The 24,337-nt window shown below is 40.7% G+C and overlaps 1 protein-coding gene across 2 annotated transcripts in view; it reads right to left on the reverse strand.

The window, feature by feature from the left end:
• VPS13B (vacuolar protein sorting 13 homolog B) overlaps positions 1-24,337 on the reverse strand; it is a 572,358-nt gene that overhangs the window by 205,626 nt on the left and 342,395 nt on the right. For both annotated transcript variants that reach the window (XM_060243442.1, XM_060243444.1), the window contains exons 31-32: positions 16,456-16,659; positions 1,609-1,735 (exon numbers count right to left, since the gene is read on the reverse strand). In XM_060243442.1, the coding sequence (XP_060099425.1) occupies positions 1,609-1,735; positions 16,456-16,659 (331 nt within the window). The remainder of the gene's footprint in view (positions 1-1,608; positions 1,736-16,455; positions 16,660-24,337) is intronic.

A 24,337-nucleotide genomic window follows, 5' to 3' on the forward strand; every position in this document is an offset into this window, starting at 1 on the left:
TCAAGTGGATGGGAATATGCAAGGCTTCTGAAAAGGGAAGTCCTGTCTCTCCAACCTTTTGGAGTTATTTGAGAAAGTAAACAGGCATGTAGACAATGGTGACCCAGTAAACATTATATACTTGGCCTTTCAAAAGGCTTCTGATAAGGTACCTCACTAAAGGCCCCTGAGTAAATGTAATAGTCATGGGATAAGAGGATGTGTTCTCTTATGGATTAAAAATGGTTTAAATGACAGGAAGCAAAGAGTAGGAGGAGTCAACGGACAGTAAGTAGTGGAATTCTAAAAGGATCAGTATTGGGGCCAGTACTATTTAATTTACTAAAAAATGATCTTGAACTAGGGATGAATAGTGTAGTGATCAGTTTTGCAAATGACTCAAAATTATTCAGGATGGTGAAAACCAAGGCTGACTGTGAAGAGCTCCAAGAGGATCTCTACAAACTGGGTGAGTGGGCCACAATGTAGAAAATGAACTTTAGTGTTGGTAAGAGTAAGGTGACATGCACTGGGACAAAAACAATCCCATCTTCAAGTATAGGCTAATGTGGTAAAGTCATTTGATCTTAGCCAAAAGGCTGAGAAGTGATTGGCTAATGGTGTCTGAACCTGCTGAGACTGAGAGAGGAAAATATCTTGGGGTCATAATGGTTAGCTCAATGAAAGTGTCAACCCAGTGTGCTGCAGCAGTGAAAAAGATAAACTCTATGTTAGGAATTATTAGGACAGAGATAAAATGGCTGATATTATAATGCTCCTGAATAGATTTATGGTGCAGCCTCATTTGGAATACTGTGGTGGAGGGTGACCAAGATGATTAGGGGGTTGGAGCACCTTCTTTATGAGAAAGGTTGAAGAGTCTGAGACTTTTTGGTTTAGAAAAGCGACAACTATGAGACATTTTTCTCCATCTCCCAAAATACTAAAACTGATGGGCAGTAGATTCAGGATGGACAAAAGGAAACACCTCTTTACACAGAAAGTGATTAAAATGTGGAATTTGCTATCAGATGATGTAGTGAGGGCCACAGGAATTAACAGCTTTAAAAGGCGATTAGATAAGATTCATGGAGGATATCAGTAGCGACTAGCCATGGTGACTGAGGACAATCTCCACAATCAGAAGCACTAAACCTCTCAGTCCCAGAGGCAGGAGGCAACATCAGGGGACGGTCTTAGCCTCTATGCTCTGTTGTTGACCCTCCAGAGGAACTGGTTGGCCACTATGCATGATAGGATGCTGGACTAGATAGGTCTGCTCTAGCAGGGCTCTTCTTATGTTCTTATGCATCCCTACCAAATGGCCTGAAGCTAAGGACCAAACTAGACAATTCTGGTGTGAGATTTCAGTGCTGAATTAAAGCACTGAAGTAACAAGTGAAAACTGTAACCTCACTATCCTTATAATATATGATAATAATCACCATGTCAGCCTTATATACAAGAATCCATAAACAACAGAGGTTTTTGAATATCCAACTATTCGATAGTGTGAATACAATTCGTAGCATTGTTTAATGTTGCATTTTAACTACTGCCAAGTTGCTATCAAAAGATACATGTGCTACAAATAATTATAAGGAAATTTCCTTTTTATCAAATACTAACCTCGGTATGCAAATTCTCCGGTGAAATTACTTTTGTGAAAATGATGGCAGGAGCTGCAGTTATTCGTACTGTAAAGTCTGTTAAAATTGGTGTTAAAATAGCCCTCCGTTCTTGCTGTCGCCTTATGCTGAAAGAAAAAAAGAAATTTAATGTAGCCATACATTCTTGAGACTGGAAAGTGACTCTTCCTCCGTTTTTTTCAGAAGGTGAAGCTTTTTCAGAAGGTGAGAGCTTCACAGAAATTAACAGCAATTCGCTTCCCATTTGGGTTTAGGATCAAAACAAGCTACTATTCTAAGAAATTCAGTCAATGAGCTACTACAAAGATTCTTCTTCAAAATACATCAGCAGCAACATTTCATATTAGAGATCGAAAAACACCAGCTTGAAACAAGCAATTATTATAATTATAATATTGTCATCATCACCCTTCAAAAGTTCAAAGTGGCATAAATACAGTAGGTATCTCCCCTTTAACTTTCAAGTATCATATGAGGTAGATTACAAAGAGATACCTAAGGACTACCCAAGTTCATCCACAAAGATTTATGGCTGAGCCAAGGTCTCGCCAGTTAAATCAAACACTGTCCATAACAATTGATTCAGGTACCTAGCTGTGTTGATCTGAAGCAAAATAATAAAGTTTGAGTCCAGTGGTACCTTTAAGACCAACAAAGTTTACTTCTAGGTATAAGAATCCACTACTCTATTCTCTCCCAGAGGTAGAGTGAAACCAGTCTATCACACTCCAAGGCAGAGCCGTCTTTGTTCTCTCCCCTGAGACAAGAAGACTCAACTCTTTTCTTCTGTGCTTCCCTCCAATATTCCATCTTGCTCCTGAAAGGCAACCGGATGCTGGATCAGCACTCCCATAGGCTCAGATGAGTGGCTGTTTTTCCCTCCAGAGGCAGGGCAGCCTCCTGGCCATCACACCAGTTAACAAAGGGAAGTCAGCTTCTGTTCTTTTTCATATTATCCATCCCAGTCAGGCTTGGGATCACATGGAAACAACAGTAAGAACCGGACTTGAATACAAAGCAACAGTCAGCAGCAGCTAATAGTAATTTTCATATTTCCAGCAGTACTTTTTTCCACAGGCCATGATGACTGTTAGCTGTTGACTATCTATTTATAGCCCAATTAACAGTGACTACATGCTGTCCAGACCATATCCAACAACAACAACAACAACATTTTATTTATATCCCGCCCTCCCCGCCGAAGCAGGCTCAGGGCGGCTAACAACCTCAAATACAGTAAATTATACAATAAATATTTAAAAACAGTAGCTTATTTAAAGTCTAATTTAAAATTTCTAAAATTAACATTCTGGTGTTATTTCAGCATGATGGTAAAAATCGCTGGCGAGTCCCTCTGTCATTTTTAATTGGTGAAGGCCAACCCAAAAAGGATGGTCTTGCAGGCCCTGCGAAACTGTTCAAAGTCCCGCAGGGCCCGCACTTCTTCTGGGAGCTGGTTCCATAGGTGTGGAGCTACGATAGAGAAGGCCCGCATGCGAGTGCTCTGCAGTTTTGCCTCCTTTGGCCCGGGGATGGTCAGTTGGTTCTTCCCTGCTGACCTCAGTGCTCTCTGGGGTTCATATGGTTAAAGACGGTCCCTCAGGTAGGCAGGTCCTCGGCCATATAGGGCTTTAAAGGTAATAACCAGCACTTTGTAATGAATCTGGTATGTAACTGGCAACCAGTGCAGTCCGCACAGCCCTGGCTGTATGTGCTCCCACTTCGGGAGCCCCAATAACAGCCTAGCTGCTGCGTTCTGCACTAGCTGCAGCTTCCAGGTTCAACACAGAGGCAGCCCCAAGTAGAGGGCATTACAGTAATCCAATCTCGAGGTGACCGGTGCATGAATCACTGTTGCTAGGTCCTGACGCTTTAGGAAGAGGGCCAACTGCCTTGCCTGCCTTAAATGAAAGAAGGCTGACTTGGCAGTGGCTACTATCTGGGCCTCCATTGATAGTGAAGGCTCCATATCCAGAAATCTCCCATGACTGAACAACCACTGAAGCTCACTAGTGCAAGGGGGAGGAAGGAAAAGGTAAGAGGACAAAACCAACAGCATTTGCTTTACTGTTCCTAGCTCACTGTTGAAATGCCTTATTGGATATATGTATTGGTCTAAATTTGTTAGTAATTTTACTGTTATCATTATATCAGTCTTATTCCATAACTCTCTGCCCCCTACTTCTGAAGTATAAATTGCATTCTTTCACTGGAAAAAGTTTCCTAATTTAGATTTTTCTGTGAATATACTGAAAGAGTTGCATGAAGGATACCAGCATCAAATTAATGAACCTGAGAATACCTGACAATCAGGTCTAAGTAAGAACTTTGCTGCGCTATAATCCTAGATGAACAACCTTCTTACTCAGACCTTGAATACAACATCTCCTGAATTCAAATTCTGTTCAAGATATGATGGTTTACCCTCAGGATCACCCTCTGAGGCAACTGGTTCTAGAATAATTGTTTTATTCAAAGTAACTTGACTTATTTTTAATATAGTTGCTGTTTGGGGCCTGGAGATCTCACAGACAACAGAGATCAGTTCCTCTATAGAAAATGGCTGCTTTGGAAAAGGTGGACTCTATGACATCATCCCTTGCTCAGGTCCCTTCCCAAACCCTGCCATTTCTAGGCTCATCCCCCAAAATGTCTAAGAATTTCCCAACCTGGAGCTAGCAACCCTGGTTTCTCTGGAGAAATGGCTGCTTTGAATGGTGGACTGTATGGCATTGAGTAAATATTTATTTTAATATTGATTAAATGTTAATATTGTTTTTAACTATTCATTATGATGAAAGCTACCCTGCTGTGTAGGGAAGGGCAGGCTAGAAATTGACAAGAAAGAAAGAAAGAAAGAAAGAAAGAAAGAAAGAAAGAAAGAAAGAAAGAAAGAAAGAAAGAAAGAAAGAAAGAAAGAAAGAAAGAAAGAAAGAAAGAAAGAAAGAAAGAAAGAATCCCTCTTGGGTCACTCCCCAAACCCCATCCTTCTTAGACTCCACCCAAATCTCCAGGAATTTCCCAATCTGGCAACCCTGTAAAAGGGTAATAAAAATCTGTAGATACAGTCTGTGGTTTAACAATATTTTTTCACTGCAAAACTTTGTATGTCTTTCATAGTGTTTACAATAGGCCTAACAAGTAACACTTTGTGGATGACTGTGCAAAATAACACAAATACAGCTGCAATCCTGTTGTAGTTCCAGGGTTAAGTTTTAGTACCTAAGTTCTGCAAGATTCCTCACCTTCTGTTGCAAGCCCCAGGGTGGAACCACCAACTGCAAGGCATTAGGCCTTGATTGCCATAGAGGCTGGTGGGCTAGTAAAAGAGGAGATTTCTCCTCCTAGTTTTTTGTCTTCTGGGCTGCTTGCTTAGGCAAGGAGCTGTGATGACCTGAGGGTCAGTAAGAGTATTATTGGGAATCCTGGGGGATTTGGCCAGACCATCCCAGAAGGGAGTGCCTGTGGAACTCTGAACCTTTTAGCTCTCTTCAATTGGCCTGAGGGTCAAGGTAAATGGAAGGAAACGTCCCCTGTGCAAGCACCAATCGTTTCTGACTCTGGGGTGACGTTGCTTTCACAACGTTTTCATGGCAGATTTTTTACGGGTAGTTTGCCATTGCCTTCCCCAGTCATCTACACTTCCCCCCCAGCAAGCTGGGTACTCATTTTACCAACCTTGAAAGGATAGAAGGCTGAGTCAACCTTGAGCCGGCTACCTGAAAACCCAGCTTCCGCCAGGGATCGAATTCAGGTAAATAGACAGCTTTTAAAGCTTTTGTTATTTTGTTACATGGTGTTGGGAAAATACCTGTACTATCAGAATAAATTTTGTTTAACCTTTTGTTTGGTGTCAGTGGCTTCCAGAAGGGACCAGCACCTTTTGGCCTTACTCAGAAGAGAGTGTGAAAGCCATAAGTATCTCTTTGGTCACTTGGAGACTGTTGATCCTTCAGGGGAAACAGGGTTGGATTGGTTGAAAAATACCAGTCTGGTGGCAGCAACCTTGGGGGAAGGTAGAAGAGCTTTGTCTCCCTCTTGGGATCAGTCTTAAAGTGCTCTGGTAGTAAGTTCCTCATACTGGCCTCCTTGCAGGGAGCTGGGAGGTGGCTAGAGAGACTACTGGGCACCAGATCTGTGCATATTTACCTAGGAAAAAACTGCACTAAGTAGAATGGGACTTCCTTTGGAGTAAACGCACAAAGAATTGCAGTGGGCTGTCATATTCTGGTCAGCACATCTGAAAGCAGCTGGCCATTTGAAAACAGCTGTAATCTAGAAATGAAAAGCATTCTTGGGAAGGCCCAACTCTGGAAATCATATTCACACTAATGCAAGCAAATGCTTCATCTGAGAAAGTGCTCTCAGACTTTTTTTTAAATTCAATCAATACCTCTTCCTGTCAGTCAGCATCACCCTAGTCTTAGCCAGATTTCCTTTAAACCAAATGTTTTTCATTCACTCTTTACCATCAGTCATCCTACATATGAAATATAAGAAGGTGTGATTAAAGCAGACTCTCTCAGCACCACATTTTACAATAAACTGCGTGCATACAATTTTCACTACTTAATATTTTGGTTATTCCAATTATCATTTAACAATGGACAAACAAAGAAACAGCAATGCCCAATTTACAAGGAAACAGCCAAGTGACACAAGCAGAGTGGTTATATGAATAGCAATATTTGAGAGTCTTCTATCCAAATGCATCTCACATCTATAGAATGGTTTGGCTTAAACTCACGCAAGAAGTCCAATGCTATAATAAAAAGTAACACCTAGTCCAAATCTTTACAGCATTGATATTTTCAGACTTTTAAGTATTGTTATTTCTCGAATTTCACAAGTTAAATGGTGTATATGGAGATGCACAGATATCCAGTTTTACTGATACATTTCTACTGCACATTAGTACTTATTTCCTTACCAGTAACATTTGCATCATTTCAAAATTCTTTAGGAAATAAGCTAAAGCAGGTATTGAAATAAACGCAGGTGTAAAGAGAAACTGATGACAACATTGTCTTCAAAAGCAAGGTGTTCCTCTCAGTGGTTTTAAGGTAAAAAGGTAAAGGTAGTCCCCTGTGCAAGCACCAGTTGTTTCTGACTCTGGGTTGACGCTGCATCACAACGTTTTCATGGCAGACGTTTTATGGGTTGGCTTGCCATTGCCTTCCCCAGTTATCTACACTTTACCCCCAGCAAGCCGGATACTCATTTTACCGACCTCAGAAGGATGGAAGGCTGAGTCAATCTGGAGCCAGCTACCTGAACCCAGCTTCTACCAGATTGAATTCAGGTTGTGAGCAGAGCTTGCACTGCAGAACTGCATACTGCAGTTTACCACTCTGTGCCATGGGGCTCTGAAGGTTTTAAGGAGAGAACAAGAAATAAACCTTCACTTTCTTTATTAAGTCTTCCACACTGTAGTACCCGTAAGTATTCTCCTAACGTGTCACAGGTGTGTACCATATGAACATCCTCAATCAGGAATGGTGTAATGATGGTACTATGATCATACTTTATTCACTCCAGGTCCCACTTAGGCATCTGTTACATATTTATTGCTTTAAAGGAAAGACAGGACTTTCAGAAGTATTAAAGTAGATGACTGGTCATAGTATTCCTTTAAGAACATCTGTTTAAAGTAAGACATTGAGAAAACAAAAAGGCAGGTGGTATGTGGCAAGCCTGAGCATAGGAATTAGATGCACTTAAATACAGGAGTTTATGAATTCGTTTAACAAAAAGAGTGTTGGCTGAAAGTTTTATTCCCATGCACCCTACATTGTGTGCTGCATATTACTGGCCTGCATTGCAAAGGAAATGGGTCACATAGCTAGGTAACCATTCTGTAAAAAGAATGTAGAAAACAGTTCTCTCACTATATCCTTCTCATACTTTTAGACACTGAAAAGTACCAGTAAATGTAACAGGGTTTTTTTAAATGACAGAAAGTGTGACATAATATTGTTCAGTAAAAATAAGTGAAAATAGCATTGTACAGACCTGTAACTGCAGTTCATTGAGTGGCCTTCTGTGCAATCCCACATGAGGAATGCACAGCTGTAGGCCAGCCATGTAGAAGGAGCTAGTGAGCTTTTCAAGCAGTTTCGAGAGCCCAGCGTGTCCCCCCTTCTCTATTTCAGTGTAATTTTCCTGCCCAGAGGTCACGTGACCTGGGGGGGGCTCTTCCATTAGTTCTCCATTCATTGCCATAAGGACTTGAATATAATTTTGCAGCTTACAGCAGGGAAAGGAGGGGGGGGATGTGTGTGCCACCTGTATAATGATTAGAGGTAAGTGCAACCACATCTTCATCACTGTAGCCTTTCTGCAGTCCCACATGGGAGATTAGCAAGGTTCACTCATCAAGGAGGAGGGTATGAGCTATATCAGTGAAAGATTGAATGTAATACTGCTTTCCTCACAGCTGCCTCACTCCTGGAGCCAATGTCCATTGAGTAGTGCCCTACAAAAGTTACAAAAGTAGAGGGGTACAACCAGGTGGCTGCTTTACTGACATCTTTGAGAGGAAGCTTCAATGAGAAGGCTGCTGAAGAAGCCTGTGCCCTGGTGGAATGTTCCTGAAGACTGAAGGAGCAATCCATCTTTACTTCTGAGTTCAAACTGTGGACACTCTCCATCTGGACAGAGGTAGCCTTCTCCTTATTGTGACCTCTAAAGCACACAAATATATTTCTATCCTTACTAAATTTTCCTGTTCTAAATAATAAAGAAGGCCCTTTAATATCTTAACAGTGCCAAGTTGGTAGGGTTGGGGGAAAAAGTTGGGAGAGTAATATCCTGACTCTCATGAAATTTGGGAACAATCCTTAGGAGGAAACCAAGACTTGATCACAGAATGACCTTACCATTGTGAAATTTTAGAAAAGGAGACAGCACAGTGCACTGAGTTCTCCTACTCTTCTAGTTGAGATAGTAGCTACCAGAATGGCCATCTTGTAGGACACAATTGAAAATTCAGAAGTAGCCATTGGTTCAAATGGTTTATATAAAAGTCTTTGATAATAGGGTGAAGTCTTGAGGAATGGGAACAAGTTACATAAACCCTTCAAAGATTGTTTAGAATCTACACCTAAAAAAACATGACTCATTAACTTTATCATGAAATGCAGAGATAGCAGCTAAATTAACCTTTAGAAAGCCCAAGCAGGAAACCATTTTCTCTCATACTCATAAGAGTGACATGTGGAGCTCCTACACGAAGCAGACAGCACCTTGGTTCCCCATGTATTTAAAACAAAGAAGGATTGGTCAACCACGCTGTCAGTCATAGGGGGCTGACCCCTGGATAATGAATAGGTCCTATGTGCAAGAGGTCCTCCTTTTGAGGGAGAGATATATAATTCTCAATCACTAATTTCCGTAGCAGGGGAAACCATATTTACCTTGGCCATTAAGGAGTTATGAGTCTGCAAAATGTCCTGTCTGTGTTTAGTTTCACCACAACCTTTCGAATAAGTCCAAACGAGGGAAAAGCATAAAATAGGTGCCCATGCTATTAGAACTGGAAAGCATCCCCTATACTATAGAACTGATGTCTGCTGCTGCCCTGTAGTGGAATCACTGGCATTTTATGTTGGTTGCAGACGTGAATAGATCTATTTTTAGGGTTCCTCATATTTTTTAAAAATGGAATGAAATATTTGTCCTTAAGTAACCACTCTTGGGTTAATGTGGTCTGTTTGCTCAGGAGATTGGTTACTGTATTGTGTTGCCCTGTTATATGAATTGCCATCAGATGAACCCTGTGCTCTATGGCCCAGCACCAGATTCTTTAAGCCTCTGTGCAGAGAGTGATGGATCCTGTGCCTCCCTGCTTGTTTATATAAAAATTTGTCATAGTGCTATTTACGGCTAGGAGTACTCCCCGACCTTCCACAAATCTGAAAAAGAAGCAAGAGTGTTTCTTATCACCGTTAGCTCTAGAACATTATTGTGCAGCCGAGATTCAAACTTGGACCATCAGCCATTTGCTGTGTGGATTCCACAATGCGCACTCCAATCTGTGAGGGAAGCATCAGTAAATATTTGTAAATTATGTGGCTGCAATTCCAATGGAACACCCTGGAGCAAGTGTGGGAGCTTACTCCATCAGGGGAGTCTCCTGAGAGTAGACCTAGGTATTGACAACATCTTCCACTGTGGGTCTATACCAGGGTAAAATGGTCAAATAAGCCAATTCTGCAGAGGTCTCATAAAGAGTCTTGCATGCTGTGTGACAGCTGTTGTGGATGCCATGTACCTGAGGTAAAATATGAGCACTGATATACACCTAATAAAGACTCCTGGTGCTGTTGCTAGACCAAATGGCAATACATTGTACTTATACACATTTTTGTCATGGGTAAAATGCAGATATTTTCTGCAGGCCTTATAGATACTGATGTAGAAGTATGCATCCTTTAAACTGAGGATAGCAAACCAAAATCCTGGGGGCAGTAATGGAAGGATCTCTTGTAAGGAAAGCATCCCAAATTTTGAGACATGCAAGAATTTACTAAGAGCTCTGAGATCCAGAATGGGCTTTTGTCCACCCCCTTTTTTACTTATTATGAAAAATCCTGAGAAGAAACTTACAGATCTGATGATGAATACCTTCATGCTAGCCTCTTTTCTCAGTTACAAAGTAAACTCTTGGGTTAGGAAGTCTGAGCATCTTAGGAGCAGGGTGGCAAGGATGCAGAGACTGGAACTCCAGAAAACATTTACTAATTTATTACTAATAGAACTCATCTATCTTTATTACTAAAAAACTCATATATCAGAAGTAATATGTAATCAACAATTAGAAAACAAGGACAACCTATACCAGAGGAATAGGTCTTTCTCCCTAAGAAGTCAAATTTGCAGCCTTCTTTATCCATGGAAGACAAACGGGACGCAGACGTACCTTTCACTGGAAACACTTCTGCCTTCATGGAATTAGGTATTTACATGTGTTCTCTTTAACCTTATATAAGTTTGCGAGTTTTCTTGAGGAAGCTGTTGTAGAAGCTGGTCTGCTCCAAGCAGACATGGCATCATCTTGAAAGCCCTGGATGAATGGTAGGGCCACTGAGTCAGACTCCTAGCTGTACAGAACCTCCATTATAGGGTCTTGATTTTGGATCAGATGACAGATATTCAAGGTTGAGGCCTTTCACAATGTGTATTCTGGGCTCCAAGTAGAATTTCAAATCCTCTCAGATAGGGGGCTGATGGTTCAGCAACCCTGTCATCCAAAGAAAACAGGGAAGCACCTTCAGATTCTGGCTGTGAAGCTCCATCAAAGCCTTCTTTGGAATCAGAATATCAGAAACCCATATCAGTCTTTGAGGCTTGAGTCTCTCTGTTGTATCTCTTGGATGAATGGACAGCTGGACCTCACATGGAGAAATGCTGTTGGTCCCATTCTGCCCAATTAGTGGGGAGCATCATAGGCACTGGAATGTAAGAAACAGTTGATGGATGGTCTCTAGTATCCCATCCCGCTTGACGTCAAGGCTTTTGAAGTGGAGGCTGAGCTGGCTGAATTTCAAAAGTCTCCGGTTCTGACTGATCTGAGAACCCCGATGGCTCCTTGAAGGTGACGGTGTAGTTGGCTTTGGGGAACAATCGACTCCGATCACTGTCAATGATTGGTGTTGAGGACATGTTGATATTGGTTCACTTCATGCTGGAACTTAGTACCAAGAATCTTCTCCGTTTCGAAGATTGGCATGGAAGCTCTGATGGTACCAAAGTGGCCTGGACTTCCAAGAACTATCTATGGATGGATGTCAATGCTGAGAGTCCCAAGGGCCAGCAAAGTAGAACACACCAAAAACACTCTGATCAAATGCTTCAATTTCTTCTTTGATTTTTTAGCGGGAATCTCAGAGTTTAATTGCTGAGTGGCCCATCTCTCTGGTGGCTCCAGCACAAAGGCAGGCACTGAGCTCACAGACAGAGCTTGACCGCTCTTATCGAGGATCTTGTGGTTTCTGGCAGTGGGTTCTGTAGCACCTAGTGCTCTCTCACAACTCTACTTTTAAATGCACCACCCTTTTTTCTCTCACCTTAAGTGTTAAGAGGCAGCAAATTGGGCGTGAGGAGGTATTTTGTCCCTACCCAAGCATAATAAAAAAAAGCTTCATGCTCATAATTTTGTGCCATCTTGGCCCCACAGTCTTGGCCCTTTTTAAAAAGAGCCATCTCATCAGAATTCTGAGGTAAGTTAGTTTCAACAGTGCTTAAGGATGTCATAGTTCATCAGCACACATACACATCCTCTCTTCACAGCAGCAAGAACTGAGGGAAAAGTGCTCCCCCTCTGGATCATGTGATCTCTGTGTGGGAAAAATTATGCAAGACAGAGAAGGAAGAGGGAGGACTCATGGCCAGTAGAAATTTTTTGAAAGCTTGCTAGCTCCTTCTCAGTGGCTGGCCGGCAGCTGTGCAGTCCCCATGTTGGACAGCACAGAGGCCATGATGATGAAATATGTATGACCTACTGTTTAAAGTAACTTAGTGACAGCTATTAGTGACAGTAACTTAGTAACTTAGTGACAGATATTACAAATTACAAGTAGTCCATCAAAAGAGAGACTGGATGAAAAAGATGAAAGAATTCTTTAAACTGGATAGCCTTAACAGGCTGTCACACCCCAAGTCTGCCTCTGATGGCCGTCATCCCTCCTGCCCCTTTGGGAATCTACCCCCCTCCAGCCAGAGATCTCAAAATTTATTTATTTATTTATTCTATTTATATCTAGCTCTCCCCACCGAGGCAGGCTCAGGGCGCCTTACAACATAAAATTCAAAACAATAAGGTTAATAAATATTAAAATACATTGAATAATTTACAAGTTAAAACAATAAAATGATCTAACAGTGCGGTGCTAGTCTATTTTTATTTATTTATTTATTTATTTTATTCTGGGATTTATATCCCGCCCCTCCCACGAGTGGCTCAGGGCGGCTTACAACAAACAATAAAACAATAAAATCAGAACAGTGTAATTACATTTAAAATCAAACATTTAAAAACCTAAAAACCTTAAAAAAATTTAGCATTAAAACTATACAGTAATCACAGAGATCTAGAAAGCTACATTTATCCAGTCAGGCGTAGGCTAACCGGAAGAGGGTCGTCTTACAGGCCCTGCGGAACTGAGTAAGATCCCGCAGGGCCCTCACCTCTTCCGGTAGCTGGTTCCACCACATAGGGGCCATTGTAGAAAAGGCCCTGTCTCTAGTTGTCTTGAGACGCACTTCCTTGGGCCCGGGGATGTTGAGAAGATTTTGAGTCCCAGACCTCAGTACTCTCTGGGGAACGTGTGGGGAGAGACGGTCCCTCAGGTAGGCAGGTCCCAGGCCATATAGGGCTTTAAAGGTAATGACCAGCACCTTGTACCGGACCCGGTCCTTCGCAGTTCTTAGGTACCAGTCAGTTATATGCCAACCGGAAGAGGACTGTCTTACAGGCCTTGCGGAACTACCCAAGGTTCCGGAAGGCCCTCACCTCTTCCGGTAGCTGGTTCCACCAGCAGGGGGCTGTAATTGAAAAGGCCCTATCCCTGGTTGACTTCAGACGGGCCTCCTTCGGCCCGGGGATTACTAGCAGATTTTGGGAACCAGATCTAAGCACTCTCTGGGGAACATGTGGGGAGAGACGGTCCCTAAGGTAGGTAGGTCCTAGGCCATATAGGGCTTTAAAGATGATAACCAGCACCTTGTACTGAACCCGGTATATTATTGGCAGCCAGTGCAGTCCCCAGAGCCCTGGCTGAATGTGCTCCCACCTGGGGAGCCCTAATAACAGCCGGGCAGCAGCATTCTTTATTCAGAATGGGCGGGGTACTGGGTTACCCTGGTGGTCCCCCTTGCCCTCACTGGGGCTGGCTCTCTCTCTCCCTGGGTGGCCCAGCCCTTCCGCATCCTTAAACCTCTCCCTGGGCCTCCTTTTACCTCTCCTGTCAGTCTTCTTCCCCCTCCCTATTGGCCACTGCCCTTGGCCCTACCTCCCTTCTTAAACCTGGCCATGTATTGGGCATTGTCCAAATGGTTCCCTGCCTGCCCTTCCACAGCTCAACCTGTCCTCCAGCTGATCATGCTTGGCCCCGCCCTTGGCTCCAGTGAGGTCACCTAAATGGTAGGAATTGTGGGATTCGCCAGCTGCCAAGTTGTGCTGGGCCTCTTTGATGTTGACTGCCTCCTCCTACAGCTCTCCTGCAGCCTAGTGCTTTCCCTGGCTCGGCCCCTTCCTCAGCCATTTTTCTCTTGGCTGGGTGGCCTCAGCCTCCTCCTCCAACTTGCTGGCTGCCACTGGACTCAGTGGCCCTGCTGGACTCCAGAGTAAGTGCACCAGGGCCTAGGCCGCCACAGGTCATCAACAGAGCTCCAGGGGTTGTGGCCTCCTCCAGGTGAGGGTCATGGGGGGGCCCAGTGGCGTCCTGGCCAGGCGCCACCAGGACACTATCAAAATCCTAATGACTTTATTCAAAATATATGGAATGTTGTAGTGCAGGTGTGAAATAACAGTAATTTATCTCAATATATTTATGTAATAATGTTTATGATTTACCAAATTAAAAAAATCTGTTATCTTTTCTGGATCTACAAAGGCCTGCATAATGAAGATATTGAAGTGAATATCAGGAAAGAGGAGCCAAACAGTGTCTTTTCTCCAGAGCTTTGCTGAAAAATCAACTTGGATTTTCCATTCCATCTTTATACTTTCCACATGTTATATATTCCCACTGGGGAAAAATTATATTGGAACCAATCCTTTTCCTATTAAGTCCTTCAGGATATTGACAAAGATATGCCTGACCTAGATAGCCCAGGCTAACAGATCTTATCAGATATCAGAAGCTAAGCAGGGTCAATCCTGGTTAGTACTTGATGGGAGAAAGCCAAGGAATTCTAGGATTGCTGTGCAAAGGGAGGCAAATGGCAAACCACCTCTGAATGTTTCATCTCTTGCCTTGAAAACCCTATAGGTTCATTACAAAGTCAGCTGCAACTTGATGGCAAAAAATAACAAAAAAATCCAAAGAATACTGTACCTATTAAAATGACATTAGAAAATTATTGATACTTGAGTTTGGGGGTTTGGGGATTTTTTTGGCTAAAAATATTTTGGAAGAAAGTATTTTGGTGGCAGAAACCAAAAAGAAAGAAATTCTCTTCATTAAAACATTTGCATGCAGGACTGCTCCTTGATCTACATTTCTAATATTCTGAACATTATTTCATGTTCCTCATAAAAGCAGGAAAATATCTTGATCATTTAAATTACTCTTATTGATCCACTTGTTATGTGCCTGAACTAAAGGCTCCAAAGGAGTTTTTGATGTTCTACATTAAGATATCCAGAGATAGAATTATCAGCACATTTTATTTTTTCTAATAGATAAGAATAGTGAAGCACTTGCAAAGCTTTTAAAGTCTCTTTAATTTTCTGGGGACTGGATGGGAACCTCACTTGTGGCTTGTTTGTACAAATGTCCATGATATAGAACTATCATGATCACTTACTGGAGGGAACCTGTATAGACATTTCCATTGCAAACTGCACTCTTCAGTTTATAGCATTGCTATTAAAAGTCACTCCAGACTCAATCTTGGCAATCAGGTTCTCAATAATAGTTTATTAAAAATAGCTTTAAAAGGCTAACATGTTTTATTTAAAATGGCTTTTGAGAATGCCATAGTGACATAATACTTTAATTTGATGCATTATGTTTAAGAAACCTCCTTTACTAATGTATGTACTTTTAAGATTTCCTACAAATCAAGAACTAGACAAAAATTATAAAAGCAACCGGGAGGGGGGGAGGGTGGAGAGTTCTCTCACGGCTGCTACTTGTTTCCTATAGAAAATTTTGGAGTTAAAATATTGAAGCACAAGCATCTTTGCAATATCAATTTGGGATTTAATGAAAAAAGAACCTTTATGTCAGATCTGCTATGATTGCTTATATGGTTTCTCTGCTATGTTTTAAACAAAAAAGAGTCTTGTGCTGACACTATGGCAATTATGATGAATATATGTGGAGAGGAAGAGAGCTGGGACTACTGGCTTGGTCTTTCTACCGCCACATGTTCTGAATAGAACCTCTCCATTAGGAAGTATTCTGAAGATCAAATTAATGAATGGTGTTCAGAGGTGGGGCAAGAAGGCACAAACTTGATTCTGTCCTCCCCATATTATTCTGCAGATCATCTGTACAGGGCTTTTGTAACATCTAACTGAAAAACCACCAAAGTTTACTACAGCAGAATAAAAATGGAAGATATCAAAGTAACATTTCTAAGCAGATTTGAGCTGAAAGTCCTTTCTTTTTGCATATCAACAAATCAGCGGAAATTTGTCATTTAAAAAATCGCATCTGTTTTCATTTACGGAAGCACAAAAACTGGTTTAGAGCCAATGGGGAAAATATCTTTTTTGTCCTTTGCTGGCTTAAAAATGTCTAAAATGGTTTTATTCAAACTCTGTAAAACTACAAAGGGGATAACAACTTTCTTGTTTCTAAGCTGGAAATGTGAATGCCAGGTTCCAGCCTGGAGTCAAGTTTTACAGCCATATAATAAGCTATTATGGAAATATAGACATAACTATATCTGCATGGCAATTATAGTGTAACAATACTACAAACAACAATTTGAAATGTACTATTTAACCTCTAGTTCATGGAAAACATGTCTGCCTTGGAATGCAAACGTGAACATACAGATACCAAAATGTTTTGTTCAGATATACAGGATGCTATCATCATTGCTTGGCTTTTATTTTTAGAAAATCTAGGAGCCACAATTTAAAACTTCTTACCTACTAGCCATATTCCATTCAAGGGCTGGATTCTGAGAATTTCTTTCACTTTCTGGAAGTGTCCTTCCTTTACCACTTTCCTTCTCTGGCTTCAGCTGGTCCCACTGAGCTGTACCAATGTTGATGGAATGGAGATCTATTTGATATTGCCTGTCTTCTACCTCTGATCCAGGATCTCGAATAATTCCAAGATTCAATGCTCTCCTATGATGGCAGAAAGAAATTGAAGAGTTAAGAAAATTGTTCAGTTGTTTTCATTTCTAAACCATCAACTGAAGAAGGTTTCAGGGCTATATTGTAGGGGACAAAGCATAAAGTTCTACCCATTAATGGGGCTAATTAATTAAATAATAGCAGCTATCAGGGATATTAAATGCATATGTAATGTCATTGCCTTATATATTCTCTGTACACCGTGCAAAGAAAGATACGCCGGTGATCACTACAAACACCAGAACGCCGGTGATCACTGTTTGGAATTCTAATGCCGCTATAATGTAGGGATTCAGCACTTTAAAATGGTTTTAATAATTTTAATTGTAATATGTTTTTTAAACTGAAAATGTTAAATTATGGTTTTATATATTGTACTGGTTTAATTGTGTAGATACTGTGAGCCGCCCTGAGTCCGCTTGCGGAAAGGGCGGGATATAAATCAAATGTAATAAATAAATAAATAAATAATGTAATCTCAGAATACATTCAATGTTATGGTAATTTTCATACAATGTCAATTTTTGTTTCTCTCTTACCTTCATAATAACACATCACTACATAGTGTGTTATGCCTGCTCAAATGATTTTTTTGTGCTCTCAAGAATACTGCACTAACCATTTTGTAGCACAAGATTGGAATGCCCGCCGGGAAAATATTAACCTCTAATAATTCACATCTCATAATAATATACATTCCTCATTCACAGATAATTAAAAACAAGTAGGGATTTATGTATTCAGACTAGCAATTGGCTATTCCTGTGTTATAGATGCTATGCATCTTGAGGTGAAGAAATTAATAAAAAGCTCTCTGTTAATTTGTGAAAGAAGCCTTGAAAAAGTAAAGCTTAATTTTTCAAAGGAACCAGGGTCAAAGGTCACAAAATATGATATTGGGCCTCTTGGATAAAGAAATGCTATTTGAGCCTCCTTACTTCCCGCTCAGTGGCCACAGAATATTCTTGGTTGCAACCCTTTGATCACCTTCTTCCCATCATCGGTGGGACAGTTTCCTATGTGTGGGAAAATAAAATAGGCACACAGACTTTCCTTCTTAAGATGCTTCAGTTGGAGGATTTTTCAGGTTTCATGGCATACTGGTTAAATAAGACAGACACCTGCAGGCTAGACAGGGACTATGACAAACCTCTACTGATCACAGCTAGTCCAAAACTGCAGCATTGTGCTGAAATAACTGTCTACATGAATGACTGTTGAGAATAAATACTATGTTCTTTAGTGCTTATTCTCCCACTCTTAGATGCACAGTCCAAACCAATTAGCTACAATCAGCATTCAGTCTTGTTTCTGGTTTGAACTAACAGGATAAGTTGCCTATTTGATGTTCAGCCTGGCAAGGAAACATTGTTTAGAGATCAGAGATTGAAGCACAGGACTGTTGTAACAGAATAACAAGGTCCTATGCAATGAGGAAGCACTCACAACCAATGATCATCTGCCTCCTTCTCCACTGAGAATTCAGTTTCCTAAAGAAATTATTGTGGAAGTAAACACAAATAATTGGATCCAACTCAATGATGTGCAGAAGATGTTTCCAGTTGTGTGAGAAAAGGACAATTTCTGCAAATTTCTCTCTCCTGAATGTTCTCCATCACACAGAAGTAGCTTTGCAGGGCATGCATACGGTTGCAGGTAGGAAGGAGGAGGCTGGGGGGGGGGGCGAGAATCAGACCCATAAACAAATTTCCACTCACAGTTCACAGAATTCTGTCCAGTGAGATTTACTGGGAGGAGATTCACAATTACTGCAGATGCAGTTACATAGTCTTCCTTACCATATTTAGGAATAAACTAAGTATATTGTATATTAGGAAAACGATTCACAGGAATCGTTCAACACCACCACATAATGCTTGTAGTAACGAATACTGAATTTCTAGCACACAGAGATCAATTACCTCCTAGGAAGACATAAAAGCTATTATTCTAGTATGGCTTACATTAGTCCAAAAAGCAGGTACCTATTTTCTTAGAAATCCTGAAGTAACAACTTGAATAAACTTTACCATTTGAAAGTTTCTATTTCCCCCATCTTCCAATCACAGTTTTTTTACCTCAGATAGAAACACATTTGCTTTAAGTATATATGTTCCACTACAGATTATCTAGACCAGGGATATCAAACATACAGCCTTGATGAGTGCCCCTTCCCCTCCCCTTGATGAACGCTCCTCTTTGGGGGGAAAGAGAGAAAATGAGAATGTGTGAGAAAAGGACAACAACCTTTTAAGACCAACAACATTTTATTCCAGGTACAAGCCTTTGTGTGTGTGTGTTCACACTTCTTCAGAGGGAGGGAATGAGCGAAAGAGTGTCAGAGAGTTCCCTGGCATTTGGAGAAATCCCCTTTTCCAGTTCTAACAGATGGGGTGGCGGGGGAAAGAAATCTAAAAGTGCAGCTTGTAATCTTTATTAGTCATGCAGCACTTCCTGACATCACTCAAATATGCTTGAACAATAGTGGGGGAGGGGGGACATCTAGATCCAGTAATTTATCTTGGAGGGGTGTGATACTACACTACCATAAACCCAACAGAACAGTCAGAAGGAGGAAGTCTTCAGCCCCAGCAACATCATAGCTTTGGCAGGCAGTGGCAGCACAAAGTACTAGGGAAGCACATGACGAAAACCACAAGTAGTGGTCCTTGCTATAACCTTTGGGATGCTGCTGGAGGCAAGATCATAGACCAGCAGCTAGTTTTGGCAAAAAATACCATCCCCGTAAATTCCGCCAACTAAAATTATGCACATGATATTGCAGCAGCTGAATGTAATAAGCACAGCAGCCTCTCTTTTCCTAGTCCCAGGTAAAAAGGTGTTCATAACCATCTCTAGGGAGAGAGTGGAGCTGGAACAGTCAAATCTCTGTAGTCAGTATTAGAGAAGTTGGCAGATAGCAGGCCAAGGTAGGAAGCAGCCTCTCTACAGTTCTGTAGACACTGGAGAAAGAAGGGAATGTCCCATTCTATCAACACTGCTACAAGCCAAATAATACAAAACAGTGTATGACTATCTAGTTACATGGAAAGATGCCTCTGTAAACAGACCAGAATTTTATATATTTTTTCCTGCCATGTTTCACAATTTATCTCCCAATTCATCCTTAGAGATCTTTCTTTATCACAACTTGTCGTCTTGCATTCACTAAAAGCTGTGCGTAAGATCTAGTATTTGGACAATCTATCATAAAGACATACATTTTTGTCACAAATCCAATAAACACACAGCTTTGGCTGGTTTTACTCTATCAGGCAAATAAGATTTTATTTAAGACAATGTTTTTTGACATACAGAAGAAGGTTGGAGATTACCTTTCAAATACTGAATAACCACAAAAGTTATTAATTTGAATTTATGGATGAAAAAGTAGAAACCAAACGCTTTAATAGGCCTGGTAGCTTTTAAAAAAACCTGCCCCTCTTAAAAGGTCAAGAGTTCACATCTAGTGCACCTTGTTCAGAAGGAAAATCCCCAGACTAGGGGCTAGCACCAACAAGGCAGACAGCGACCTTCAAGGAAAGAACATGAAACTGCATTTGTCCAAGGCATTTAGGACATTAAAAGTCAAACATTACGTTGATCCAGAAGCTATATACGTCATAATTTCAGAGGCCTATTGAGGGTGGCTCATAAAATCTTAAAAACAGCACAAAAATTAATAATAAACCAACTATAATACCCAGCCATAAACTCTGCTGTTTTAAGCTGTTATGTCCTGGCAGTCTGCAGCCTAAATTATCTTCATAAAATTGGTCCAAGCTGTTAAAAAGGATGAAACTCCTCAGCAAGAAACCTATCACATAAAGGAGAGTGAGGCAGATTCCATGCAAAACTCAAGGGAAAGGATATTCCAAAGACAAGGTTCCACCACTAAAACAGCCTTTTCTAGAGAATGCAGAAGAAAGTGGTACTTCAAGCATCCTGGCGCCAAGGCATTTAGGGTCTTAAAGGTAAGAACAAGCCTAGACACAGTTGAGCAACCATTAGGAGTGATATGACACTGTAAGCCAGCCTTTGGCAGTAGCCTTGCTGCTAAATTATGGACCACTTGAATTTTTCCAGTTTTCTAAGGGCAGTCCTATGTAGAATGCATTACAGCATTCTAAATGGTATGTGAGAGCCCCGTGGCGCAGCGGTAAGCTGCAGTATTGCAGTTCAAGCTCTGCTCACAACCTGAGTTCGATCCCGGCAGAAACTGGGTTCAGGTAGCTGGCTCAAGGTTGACTCAGTCTTTCATCCTTCTGAGGTCAGTAGAATGAGTACCCAGCTTGCTGGGAGTAAAGTGTAGATGACTAGGGAAGGCATTGGCAAACCACCCCATAAAAAGTCTGCCATGAAAATGTCGTGATGCGATGTCACCCCAGAGTCACCCCTTTACTTTTAAATGGGATATGATCAAAGAATGGATCCTCATGGCCAGATCAAGTCACTGTTCTCTGGACAAGCTGAAGTACCTCGACTGCATTTATAGGGTGTATTATAATAGACAAATTATGAAGTTCCCGGCCATGAAAAACACTAACTAGGCCCTTATCAAAAAAGGGCACTTTTGACATAACAGCGTCTCCAGCCATCCTGCCCACAAATGTCTCCTGAAAATCCAGAAACAAAGCCAGATCAAGGAACTCTCTGAAGCGAGTAGAGGTAGCAAATACAGTAGAAGACACAATCAAGATTCAGGATAATCCTGACAGCTGGAAAACTGCGCTAGAACTAATAAAATTAATTTCAACAAAGATATATGAAAAATTCTGCATTAGATAGGGAAAATCAAATGCATAAGTATAGGATGGGGAAGACTTGTCAGTAGCAGTATATCTGCGAAAAGGATCTAGGGGTCGTGGTAGATTATACACTGAACATGAGTCAGCGATGTGTTGCAGAAGCTAAATATGTTTGGAATTCTGAAATGGTGGTGGGCACAACCACAAAATGGGTGCCACAGAAGGTAGCACCAACCACAAAATGTCAGGGAGTAAGGCTATGCATAAATCTAATAGTAACTCTAACATTTCAGGCAGAAGCTCTGCTTAACAAGATGCCTTTTAAAATGAATATATTGTTTAAAATATTTTCTTGCATTCACAGAGCTTACTTTCAATCACACAATGAAGGTCGTGCTGGGGTGGCAGTTACTACCAAAGCAATTTTTTAAAAATCTGCCGGGTTCAGTCAGATTGCCTGTGGCCAATCAGACCCTGCTGTGCAAAAGCTCCACCTGGCATTGCCCACTTTCTAAAATCTCTTGATGAGTGTCAGAAAAGGTGTCAATGGGTATCATGGCACCCCAACAACATGCTAGAGACCACTACCACAGTATATACCCTCCTAAACTGCAGTTTCCTTCAGAGGTAGTGATCACTGTTGTCTGGAGATCAGTTGTAATTCTGGGAGAACTGCCAGACCCACCTTGATGTTGGTAGTCCTTCTTGCAATAAAAATATCCAGCAAGACGAAAACCCACAATTCAAATTCTTGGGGTTTTAAACCCAATGGGTAGGACCAGTGCATTGATGGGAAAGGGCAATCACCACTAACCTACTTCACTAGACAGCTGATTGAACGACAAAGGCTTTGTACTTTGCTAGCTGTTAAACATAATGTTCTCTGTTTTCAAAAGTTTTATTGGTTTCAGAAAAGATTTGGGGTAGGAGATAGGGGAAGTGGGAAAATAAAAAGCACAGTACATTCTGACCTTATTTTGCATAAAAATACTTTCCAAGAACACAAAGATAATTCTACAATATTTTCTTTACATAAATCGTCCCATATTATTTTGTCTAAACTGTACATGATCCATTTAAAATTTTTATAGTATAAATCTTTTGTTGTTATCTAATGATTTTGACAATTCCAGTAAAGGTAAATTTTATAATATAAAATACAGGAAAAAAGGAAAAAAGAAATCAATTCACACCAGAGAATCTTAAGAGTCTTGAATGTCCAACAAGGCATAAAATTTCATCCAATATTTTCTTGCTTCTTCTTTAGATTTCCTAGCCATCAGCTGGGATAGAAAGTCCAGCTCTGCTGTCTCTACAACTTTTCCCACCAAGTCCATTTTGTGTGAATTTCCTGAGATTTCCATCTCTGCGCCAGAAGGATCCTAGCTGCAGTGTTAAAGTGTGCCAACAAATGCCTCATCTCTTTAGAACAGTCCTCAGGAAATATGTTCAATAAAAACAGTTCTGGTTTGAAATCGATCTGAGTCTTCATTATCTTCTGTAAGATTTTATGCACCATTTTCCAATAATCTTTCATCATCTCACATGTCCACCACATATGGTAAAAGGTACCAATCTATTTAGTGCATTTCCAACATTTGTTAGGCATATTAGTATAGATCTTACACAATTTCTGTGGGGCCAAGTACCATCTATAAAACATCTTGTAAAGGTTTTCTTTAAAGGTTACTGACCTAGTTAGTTTAACATTAAGCTTCCACAGTCTCTGCCATTCTTCTAATGTAATATTATAACCAAAATTTTTTGCCCATTGAACCATTCAGTCCTTTACAACTTCATCTTGTGTCTTCTTTGAAGTAGGTATGCATATAGTTTGGAGATTAACTTTTCTTTTTATCAAATATTGTTCTGTGTTAAAGCCTGTCGCCTTGTCTTTGGCATATCTAGATTCAACTTGCATTCTTAGCCACCAGTTCTTTTCAATGTCCAAATTTTCCAATTCTTCTTTGGTTTTCAATTGATTATCTTTTCCCAACAGGTCATCATACCTATAGCTCTGATTTAATTTTAAGATATTTGGATGGGTAAATGCTTCTACTGGTGAAACCCATCTTGGAATTTTTCGATAAATTCTAGTCTTTAACCATGACCACATATGGTATAAGGATTTTCAAAACCAGTGGTTCTTAAAATAGGAGTGGACTAACATAATGTTCTCTAAGGTAGACATTTTAGGCCCTTTCTAGACCTGTCCCTGAGAAATTAACAGCTCTCTTTAAAACTGATCTTTACTCTTTTCTGTGGCATGAGAATGTTAGTATTATGTAGCCTGCTGTGAAGCATGCTAGATAAAGAACTGTCAAAGTGACAGCTAATCACATGACAAAAGTCACAGGACTACCCAACCTGGCTGATGCAAGAACTGACAATATCTGGATCTGTCCAGAGGAGTCATCATGAGTCAGCAGTTTACCTGATTGGTGGGCAGTACTATATAAGCAGCAGAGTAGTTTTTCTATGTATATGGGTTACTGGCGAAGCACTTTGCTACTCTGGACTGTATCTGTATATAACTTCACTGTAAATATCTGTATAATACACGGTTTGTTAAAAATCCAAACTGGTGTGTTGGCTCTTCATATCTACGTTCCTATTGCTAAGGCAAGTTACTGCTTTGGTCTACCTGCACTCAGCGCACGTTCCTGCCGTCAGAGAATGCATCTAATGGCCAATGTCTGGGCTAAAATATATGACTTCTTGAGCCCTGCTATAAGAGCTGCTGTAATTGGCATGATGTATAAAATAAGATATATCTTTTATTGAATCTTGTAGGTTTCAACCATCCTTTTTTTCAGGTGGCATCAAACTAAAAGCCTATCCTAGTTGGTAAATAATACAGTAGTGTACTACATCCAAAGAAGACCTTAGGCATGTTACAGGAAATATAACTGTAATGTTTT

Source organism: Heteronotia binoei, chromosome 7 (genome assembly GCF_032191835.1).
Source record: "Heteronotia binoei isolate CCM8104 ecotype False Entrance Well chromosome 7, APGP_CSIRO_Hbin_v1, whole genome shotgun sequence".
NCBI classification, from domain to species: Eukaryota; Metazoa; Chordata; class Lepidosauria; order Squamata; family Gekkonidae; genus Heteronotia; species Heteronotia binoei.